Source organism: Ostrea edulis, chromosome 5 (genome assembly GCF_947568905.1).
Source record: "Ostrea edulis chromosome 5, xbOstEdul1.1, whole genome shotgun sequence".
Classification (NCBI taxonomy): Eukaryota; Metazoa; Mollusca; class Bivalvia; order Ostreida; family Ostreidae; genus Ostrea; species Ostrea edulis.
The window spans coordinates 92,007,729-92,019,145 of NC_079168.1; the positions used below are offsets into that span (position 1 = coordinate 92,007,729).

Genomic DNA, 11,417 nt, shown 5'->3' on the forward strand with positions numbered 1-11,417 from the left:
AATTAGTTGATTTCAGTGATAATTTATAATTACCTGTAGGTACAAACAGACTAATTTGATCTCCACCGATAATTGATCATAGATCACCAGAACAAAGTGAACACTACCTACTTTGTGAATATTGAGATAAAATGTCTCTAAATGCTAAATTCTCGGTAAACCGGCCATTTTATTCGGTCCGAGAGTCAGCCGGTTTAGAGAAGTTTCATTGTACATGTACTTCTCATCTTATGCATGGCTCATGACATTCAGTATACAAAATATGCTCCTAATCAGTTGTACAATGTAAACTTTTGCGTTTTAATTGCAGCTTCTATAGAATTCTGTTCCGTCTGCAGAGGGTACAATTCCGTTGGACTATGTTATCCTATTTTCAAGTTCCATCAGAGTAAAATTATAAGAAAACAGAAAACTAAATTCATAAATATTCTCTTTTAATGTAATTGTTGGATGTGTTATGCAATCAAACTTATATTGAAACAACAATTTCATGTAATTGAGGTCTCTGAGTCATGTCTAGACACACATTCACCACATGTAACACCATGTATCACAGAGCTTAGCACTACAGGCCGAACTGTTCTCTGCTCTCACTCAAATCCAGCCAAGAAAGTTTTCACAATTTCTTTTAATTTAGCATCTGTTGCTTCTGTGATTTGTCCATCAGTACGAATCTGTGCAAGCAATGCCTGCTGGTGTCCTCTGATGTGATCTACGAATTCAGATTCAAACTGGGTTATCTTGGAGGGATCTATTTTATCTAGATGACCTTTGACACCTGCATATATGACTGCTACTTGTTCTTCAATGGCCATTGGTACTGAAATATTCAACAGTAAAACAAATAGAGACACTTTCATTCTAGTACATAAAAACTGGATATTATGTAGGCCTACTGTTAGTATGGATACGTCCTGTGTGTTGTTAATTACGCATATTTTCTTTGCAAACCGTCTGTGTAGTGTCTAATTATGTGATGTCATCATCATCAATTGATAATTGCATAACTATGGAAATGGTACGCATGGGAGTAAATATTGTAACAGCTTACTTAGTGTAAATACCCCCCCCCCCTTGCAGAATTTTGGCATTTACAGTAACACTCACCATACTGTCCTTGCTTTAGAAGTTCAGTCAGACGCACACCTCTGTTCAGAAGGTTTTGTGTAGCCTGATCTAAATCAGATCCAAACTGGGCGAAAGCTGCCACTTCTCTGTACTGGGCCAATTCCAGTTTCATGGATCCTGCCACCTGTTCAACACCAAAACTCATTTATACAAGCATCATTTTCTTCTAACAAAATTTCATTACTTTGAATCAGTTGTCTACTTCTGGTTGGGATTTCTCAACAAAAAAAAAGAACAACAAAGAAACACCCCACAAGAAGTCCACGGGCCACATCCCTCACCTGAGTCACCCTGGCCCATATTTAAAGATTTTCCCCATATATTTTTGTATTTACAACTTTGATCCCTATTGTGGCCCAGCCCTACCTTTAGGACCATGATTTTAACAAACTTGAACCTGCTCTATATCAGGAAGCTTTCATGTAAGATTAAACTGTCCTGGCCCAGTGGTTCTTCAGAAGAAGATTTTTAAAGATTTTCCCTATATATTTATATGTAAATTTTGATCCCCTGTTGTGGCCCCATCCTACCCCTCAGGGGCCATGATTTGAACAAACTTGAATCTGCTCCATATCAAGAAGCTTTCATGCAAGTTTCAATTTTTCTGGCCCAGTGGTTATTGAGAAGATTTTTATATATAACCCCACCCTATTTTTGCATTTTCGTTATATCCCCTTGGCACAATATTTTCCAACTAAGTTGTATCCTGAAGTTGTAAAGTCAGTTGGATAGATGGCAATTTCTATATCCCTCCCCCTCTATGTTAAAACATACTGTATACCTGTTTCATAGCTTTGGTCTGGGCAGCAGATCCTACACGACTGACAGACAGACCTACATTAATGGCAGGTCGGACACCCTTGAAGAACAACTCGGTTTCCAAGAAGATCTGCCCATCTGTGATAGAGATGACATTAGTTGGGATGTAAGCTGACACATCACCAGCCTGTGTCTCAATGACAGGGAGAGCGGTCAGAGATCCACCCTTATTGTCATCATTCATTTTGGCTGCACGTTCCAACAAACGGGAATGGAGGTAGAAGACATCTCCGGGGTAGGCTTCACGTCCTGGGGGACGACGCAGCAACAGAGACATCTGACGATAAGCTACAGCCTACAAATATACCCACAATTCCAAATATACCCACAATTCCAATGTAACACTGACTCACAATTAACTACAGCCTACAAATATACCCACAATTCCAATGTAACACTGACTCACAATTAACTACAGCCTACAAATATACCCACAATTCCAATGTAACACTGACTCACAATTAACTACAGCCTACAAATATACCCACAATTCCAATGTAACACTGACTCACAATTAACTACAGCCTACAAATATACCCACAATTCCAATGTAACACTAACTCACAATTAACTACAGCCTACAAATATACCCACAATTCCAATGTAACACTCGCTCACAATTAACTACAGCCTACAAATATACCCACAATTCCAATGTAACACTGACTCACAATTAACTACAGCCTACAAATATACCCACAATTCCAATGTAACACTGACTCACAATTAACTACAGCCTACAAATATACCCACAATTCCAATGTAACACTGACTCACAATTAACTACAGCCTACAAATATACCCACAATTCCAATGTAACACTGACTCACAATTAACTACAGCCTACAAATATACCCACAATTCCAATGTAACACTGGCTCACAATTAACTACAGCCTACAAATATACCCACAATTCCAATGTAACACTGACTCACAATTAACTACAGCCTACAAATATACCCACAATTCCAATGTAACACTTGCTCACAATTAACTACAGCCTACAAATATACCCACAATTCCAATGTAACACTGACTCACAATTAACTACAGCCTACAAATATACCCACAATTCCAATGTAACACTTGCTCACAATTAACTACAGCCTACAAATATACCCACAATTCCAATGTAACACTGACTCACAATTAACTACAGCCTACAAATATACCCACAATTCCAATGTAACACTTGCTCACAATTAACTACAGCCTACAAATATACCCACAATTCCAATGTAACACTGACTCACAATTAACTACAGCCTACAAATATACCCACAATTCCAATGTAACACTGACTCACAATTAACTACAGCCTACAAATATACCCACAATTCCAATGTAACACTAACTCACAATTAACTACAGCCTACAAATATACCCACAATTCCAATGTAACACTGACTCACAATTAACTACAGCCTACAAATATACCCACAATTCCAATGTAACACTGACTCACAATTAACTACAGCCTACAAATATACCCACAATTCCAATGTAACACTGACTCACAATTAACTACAGCCTACAAATATACCCACAATTCCAATGTAACACTGACTCACAATTAACTACAGCCTACAAATATACCCACAATTCCAATGTAACACTAACTCACAATTAACTACAGCCTACAATTAACTGGCTAGATACATGGAGGGAATGTAGGTAAAACAGAAGTAAAGGAACCCACCTGTTTTGACAAGTCATCATAAATAATGAGAGCATGCATGCCATTGTCTCTGAAATACTCTCCCATGGCACAACCTGAGTAAGGAGCAAGGTATTGTAGAGGAGCAGCATCTGAGGCCGTGGCGCTGACTATGATGGTGTATTTCATAGCATCTAAAACAAAATATATAAATTAGCAATCAATCTGTATAAAACAAAATATATACATTAGCAATTAATCTGTATAAAGTCAAACATCTAAAACAAAATATATAAATTAGCAATCAATCTGTATAAAACATCTAAAATAAAATATATAAATTAGCAATCAATCTGTATTGACAAATTTACTTGGTTGATGATTAATGAAGACAAACCAGTAATTGTCAAATTGAGTGAATATTTATTTAAAACTTTCAGAAAAAGAACTGATGCTTTAAAACTGCAAAAATCATTATAGTTTATCATTCATATGTTGGTATAATACTGATACTGTCCATTTACTTGTGTATACACCTGATTTGCAATTCATGTATGTATGTACTTGTTTCCCCCACATGCTACATCCACATGTAGTTTGCAGTTCATGTAATCTGTAGTTAATGTTGAAAACTTCCTTTTTTTTTTTTTTTTTTTTTTTAAAATAAATTTCCTTCCTTATATGCTGTCTTGCTTTATGCCCTCTGGGCCCAAAATTAGAATAAACTTATCTTTAATATAGTAAAACTTCCAACACCTTTGTTCAAGAGACGATTTTCTACTTACCGGCATCTGTAAGCCTCTTCACAATCTGAGCGACTGTTGACCTCTTCTGTCCAATAGCCACATATATACAGTACAGTTTGGCTTTTTCATTATCAGATTCGTTGAAACGCTTCTGGTTGATGATCGTGTCAATGGCAATAGCAGTTTTTCTACAGTAACAAATGTATGTAAGTATTCAACACAAAAAATATATGTGTTGCATCTCTAAAACCTATCACTATATGATTAACAGACTTACCCTGTCTGTCTGTCACCAATGATCAGCTCTCTTTGTCCTCTGCCAATAGGCACCAGACTGTCCACAGCTTTAATTCCAGTCTGCATAGGCTCCTTCACAGAGATACGGGGGATGATACCTGGAGCCTTTACACCCACACGAGCACGTCCATCTGTATTGACAGGTCCCTGAAATATATATCAAAACCTTTACAACTTAACTAAAAATGATTGAGAATGAAAATGACAAGACGTCACAATTAAAAACACCATGCATTGCACAAGATTGCAATAAACTTTAGGTAAATTAGCAAAACTTTCCAAAATGTTTTGGATAATGTAGGCGAAAATATGAAGAAAATGCTTTTCTTTACATGCTTGGACAGGCATACAAGTATTTGTATCAGACATGTCAAGAATATGTAATAAATGCAGAGAAATCATTTACTAACTGTCTACTGATACAATGGAATCCAAAAGAATATATTTATACTATTCACATTCTCTTATTGTAATATACAGATGCATAAACATGAGTGATGCACATGGCATCCTTGCCAAGACAAGAGGCCCATGGGTCACATCGCTCACCTTGGCTCATATTTAAAGATTTTTCCTATTCACATGTAAAACTTTGATCCCTATTGTGGCTCCAACCTACTCCCGGGGGCCATGATTTTTACAAAATTGAATCTGCATTATGTCATGAAGCTTTCATGTAAATGTTAACTTCCCTGCCCAGTGATTTTTAAGAAGATTGTTAATGATTTTCCCTATATATTTGTATGTAAATTTTTTATCCTCTACTGTGGCCCCATCTTACCCCCGGGACCATGATTTTTACAAACTTTAATCTGCACTATGTCAGGAAGCTTCAGTGCAAATGTAAACTTCTATAGCCTTATGGTTCTTAAGGGAAAAAAATTTGAAGATTTTTTCTATTTATTAGTTATGTAAAACTTTGATCCCCTATTGTGGCTCCATCCTAACCCCAGGGGTCACGAGTTTCACATACCTGAATCTGCACTATGTCAGGAAGCTTTCATGTAAATCTCAGCTTTTTTGGCTCAGTGGTTCTTGAGAAGAAAATTTTTCAAGATTTTCCCTATATATTTGTATGTAAAACTTTGATCCCCTATTGTCGCCCCATCTTACTCTTGGGGGCCATGATTTTAAGAAATTGAATCTGCACTATGTCAGGAAGCTTTCATGTAAATTTCCACTTTCCTGGCCCAGTAGTTTTTGAGAAGAAGATTTTTAAAGATGCTCCCTATATATTTGTATGTAAAACTTTGATCCCCATTTGTGGCCCCCATCCAACCTCCGGGGACCATGATTTTAACAAACTTTCATAAAAATTAATAATTTTGTTTCCCCAGGTAATTTATATAATTTCAAAACATTATTCATCTGAAATAGGAAACATGTGGTGCTAACTAGGTCACAAATGACTGACAGCTTGTAAATATATGAACACTTAGAGGTATCAGAAGTAAATTCTAAAGGATTATATATACTAGGACTAAATTTTACTTTTGGAGATTGAATTTCGAATTAGTATCTATGTAGAGGGAAAATAATTGCGAACAGGAAAACACTTCCAAGAGATTTAAGTTCGAGCCATAGAGAGTAACCTGCATGAATAAATTTCCCGGGAAGAACACTGTCTGAAGTATGGATGCCATATTGAAAATCATGCTATTTACCTTTCCATCAATTGGAATACCCAAAGCATCTACAACACGACCAAGCATTTCTCTTCCAACAGGCACATCCACAATAGCTCCTGTTCTTTTGACTACATCTCCTTCCTTGATGAGTTTGTCATTACCAAACACTACAACACCAACATTGTCTCTCTCCAAGTTCAAGGCCATACCCTGAAATTTAAATAAGCATTCAAATTCATTAACAAAGTCTTACAGAAGTGGCTAGATTCATAAAATCATTGCATTATGGCATAAATCAAAACAAAATTTCATGTAATTAAGATTAACTTTAAAAGTGTTAAAAATCATGAAAGAACAGAAAATGCTTAGGTTGTGTACATCATGTTGTAGTATTAATAAAACTCTTGCCTTCAGTCCACTAGAGAATTCCACCATTTCCTCAGCCTGAATGTTCTTCAGACCATAGACACGAGCAATACCATCTCCAATGGACAGCACGCGACCTGTCTCTTCCAAGTTTGATTGGGAAGAAGCTCCCAAAATTTTTTCTTCCAATATTGAAGACACTTCAGCTGCACCACCTCCTGTGTTTCAACACACAAAAAATGAACATTTAACAAGATGTGTTTGCGAAACACAAATACCCCAGATAATGGCCAATTCCAAAGATGGCCAAGGTCTTAAGGACAAATACCTTGGTACTAGTAAAAAGATCTTGTGATAAGAAATGCTCATGTGTAATATGAAAGCTCTAATACTTACCATTTAGAAATTATGATCAATGTCATTTTTTTTAAAAGTAGGTCAAATGATTTAGTACCCATGGAGAGGTCATGTCACAAGGAATACTCATGTGAAATATCAAAGCTCTAGCACTCACTGTTCAAAAGTTATTAGCAAGGTAAAAGTTTTTAAAAAGTAGGTCAAACCCCAAGGTCAATGGGTAAAAATTGTTGGTACTTATGGAAAGGTCTTCTCACAATGAATACTGCTATGAAATATCAAAGCTCTAGCACTCACTGTTCAAAAGTTATTAGCAAGGTTAAAGTTTTTAAAACATAGGTCAAAATCCAAGGTCAATGTCACAGGGTCAAATATGTTGGTACCCACGGAAAGGTCTTGTCACAAGGAATAATCATGCGAAATATCAAAGCTCTAGCACTTACTTTTCAAAAGTTATTACCAAGATTAAAGTTTCAGACAGAATTACAGAATGACAAATACAAATGCCCTCCGATCTTCGAGGCATAAAAAAATGAACATTCAATACCAAGATAATTTATAAATTTATTAAAGAAAGATAAAATCTGCTTACCAGCTGCATTTTTTCTTGGTGTTGTTGAAAAGTTTTTGGAAGCTACACATCCTGCTGCCCATGCATTTTTGCTCACCTAAAAATATTTTGCATATATAAACGACTGCTTAAAACGAGAAAATAAATGACAAGAGACCACATCACATACCAGAGCTGTTGCATTTTCACTATGTAAAAACATTAAATCCCATCTCTGACTGGAGTGGGAGGAGGGGGTCATGGAGTGAACTAATATAAGCCTACTCTATTTAACAATACAGTAAAACATGCTTAAACCGAAGTGCTGAAGATGAGCAATTTTGATTCATAACCGCAATTTGTTAGAATATGTTTGAAGTTCATAATTTGCAGGGCTTGCGCTGCCCATCGCATTTTGCAATTTTTCAGGAAAAATTGCAACAGAAATTCCGGAAATGCGTCTTGGACATTTAGTATTTTAGAAATTGCGGCGCCATCTTGAATTTCAGCTATTGGCATCCAAACAGCCTTGGGGCTGATTTACCTGTGCAGAATGTGGATACTGTCCTGTGGGAACAATAGACTTAGGGGTGTCTTGTTTATTTAGTAGTTTACACAGGACAAAGGGTTTATCCTCTGTGTGCAGGTAGGTGTGAATGAAATGAACTTTGCATGTGGGAGTCTCCTACAAATCATAATGAATTAGAAATAAAGTATTCTGTATACTGGGGAGAGATAACCCCGAGTCATTACTGGGGAGCTACCTGTTTTGGACTGGGTGGAATAAAAAGCATGTGAATGTGCACACAAGCTAGTTAATGGAAGATATTTCGGTGTCAATGAAAACATAAAATTTAATTTGTCAGTTCATCACAGTACAATAACAATTTCATCTAGAAAGTTAAACTATTGAATGTTCAGCTACATTGTACATTTTCTAATCCATTTGACGGTAGTATAGTTTATAAACGAAGGAATGTTGGGAAATTGCATCATTCTTTGGGTCTTTGGTTTGATCTATTTGGAAAATGGTCAGGAGGAAACGAAAAATTGTAGGTTCTTTCGAAATTGCTATGCTGTCATCTTTTGACGTCACATCATCTCAAGCCATTTAAAATTTATTTCAGACTTCCTGAGTTCCCTTCTTCACTACATGATGATATTCACTGAATGACCACCTTATCATTCTGGATTTCAAGATGAAAACAGTGAATTCTTTGAAAAATGTGATGTTGTGAAACTATGATGATGTGTTATGTATTACAGTAATTTATGTTCAGTAACTTTGTCATCAGTGACTTTTTATAGAGTGCAAATTTAATGTTAATGATGAGTATTAGATGTCATTTACACAACTAACATGATTAATAAACATATAGAAACTCATTTCTTGTCTTTATTTAAAGTAGTCAGTCATAGGCTATGAAATACTCCTAAATTTTTCTGGTATGAAATAGAATTGAGTCATTTTAGCCAAAAACAATATTTAAAAATAAAAAACCATGATTATGCTACAATATCATCTACACTGACTGAAAAGCAATCTGCTGAAATACAATTTTCACAATATCAAAATAATAGTGATTTATGATAAAAGCTGAACAAAGCTATGTTGTAAGAATAATCAGACATATATATGATATGTTGTATATGCCCTCTTGATTAATATACATAAAATATAGATCTACAGAAAACGGTATGAGTCGATGCACGCGTGCCAGGTTGTGACACAAAATTTTAGTCCAGTGTGAGCCCTGATTTGTTTAAAAACTACAGGGAATGGAAATCACTTCACTGGAAGTGTGAATTCATTATAAGCATGATAGCTGTAACTGTGTAAATGTATCTACGTATCAATTTGACTTATGGCGACGACAATCATTCAATTATGAAATATATAATCGTTAACAGAATCAAAGAGCTTAAAACAATCGACCATCGTTTCATCACTATTTCGGACAACAAAGTTTTTCATTCTGACAAGCTATGTTTGTATCTATTTGCCCAAAGGGCAAGTGAAAATTTTAAAACGTTATTGTCTATCCCTGTGAACTGAATCCAAAATAGCCAAATCTTGCTCTTTTGAATAGAAACCGAATCGTGCTAACCCTGAATTGTTCCTGCCAGTGTTACTAACTTTTTGCTTCGAAGTTCAGGGCACCTATTCACAAAATATCTTATGACTGAGATCAAAATTTAAAAACACTGTAATTTCCTTATTTTTCATTTCTTGTAGACTTTCTTAATTAATATGTAAAGTACACTCATGGTTTATAAAAGTTGAATACATACTTATGACCTTGTGATCGGTATTTGATTATCAAACAGAATTCTTTTTTCCATCTTAGTCATAAGATATTTTGTGAATAAGGGCCCTGGACTTTGACAATTCAATCTTAATTTTTTCACTTTGAAATATTATAAAAGTGGATTTGCAACATTGATGCAAAACTGGGATCTTGTACTTCTGGACTCCAACTGACTTTTCATAAAATGAAGAAATCCTATTATCTTAATGAAGAAATTTTTATTTTGAATGGTTTGGGGTTGTTTTTTTTTTTTAATAATGTGAAATATTTCATAAAATTTAACCCGAATTTCCTCTGACACATTATACTGTAGTATATACTTCAGAACTAAACCAAGCTAAGGTGGGGATAGTCTGGTACCATGGCTTTAAAGTTCAAGTCCAAAATTTCTTCAAACAGAAGATATATATAAATTTCTAGAAGAAATGCCGGACTAGCACTGTTGTTTCATGTATAAGCATGAAAAGCTGAAAGACAAACACGACAAAGCAATGGATTTTCTTTTCTTGAACTTTTTTTTCAGTATAAAACTTTCAAATACACAGGATTAATGAAAATAATTCATAGATCGTCTCTCTAAAAATTAAAATGCGCTTTGCTGATTTTTTAATACAAGTTCATACCCTAGGAACACAGTAACAAAGGTCACACTCAAGTAATGTGTTTTGTCTTCGTGACAACAAGGTGCTGGATCGTGTAGAAAATGGATACATTAGTCTTAGGGGAAAAATTAAAATAAAAAGCGTTTTATTTTTAATGCTAAAATTGGCCCTATTCGAAAGACAAACATCATGTTCTCCGTGACCTTCGGATGTTCGCCGGTGTATACAACTGGACAAATGTCTGTTAAGTACCTTAAACCCATGACAGGTAATAAAATGAATGAAAAGTCACCACTGAAAATACCTGTGAGGCAAGTCTTGGAATATGCCTGGATAAATTGGATGCAAATCGTGCCGTCAACATGGTTAATATGAAAAGTCCTTCTGCGGTGTCGCACAATATGGCGGCAGAGAACGTGCGAAGCGTAACCCGTATGTACAGAGGTTAGCCTAATACAAGCTAGGGGACAAAACTATTTTACTCTTAAAATATATGAAGTACACATATTTAAATCAATTTCTACATTCTTCAAAACATCATCTCAAACAATAAACAATCTGGAGTAAATTGATAGGGAGAAGGAGTAGATGGCCAAATCGTCTTAGCAAGTTGGTAAACCAGTAGTAAATCTCTATTTCTTACCCCCCCCCCCCTCTCTCTCTCTGTCACACACAGAGAGAATGGAATGGAAAACAGTTGATTATACAGAGATTAATTTTCAGTTCATACAGTGGTATATATAATGAACTTTTGACCGCACTTTATCATGGTAGATTACTCTGATTTCAAAATGTTATTATGAAAATAGCAATCACCTAGCACACAAAATAATGACAGCGAACATATGGAGAGCCAAATTAACATACACTCAAATAATTGAAGATACCATTAATCATTCGAAGATATCATCAATGTGTTAGGATTATTGCTTGCAAAATTTAATTTGGAGCTCGGTA

The 11,417-nt window shown here is 35.5% G+C and overlaps 1 protein-coding gene across 1 annotated transcript; it reads right to left on the bottom strand.

Moving 5' to 3' along the window:
- Nucleotides 1–417: 417 nt before the first annotated feature.
- LOC125650579 (ATP synthase subunit alpha, mitochondrial-like) lies at nucleotides 418–10,935 on the bottom strand. The gene is made up of 10 exons (XM_056139311.1): nucleotides 10,765–10,935; nucleotides 7,592–7,667; nucleotides 6,685–6,860; nucleotides 6,313–6,486; nucleotides 4,629–4,795; nucleotides 4,391–4,539; nucleotides 3,648–3,799; nucleotides 1,910–2,242; nucleotides 1,108–1,252; nucleotides 418–820 (listed from the first exon to the last, which is right to left on the bottom strand). Exons 1-10 carry the CDS (start codon nucleotides 10,822–10,824, stop codon nucleotides 591–593), a joined length of 1,662 nt encoding a protein of 553 aa, XP_055995286.1. The 5' UTR covers nucleotides 10,825–10,935; the 3' UTR covers nucleotides 418–590.
- Nucleotides 10,936–11,417: the final 482 nt, after the last annotated feature.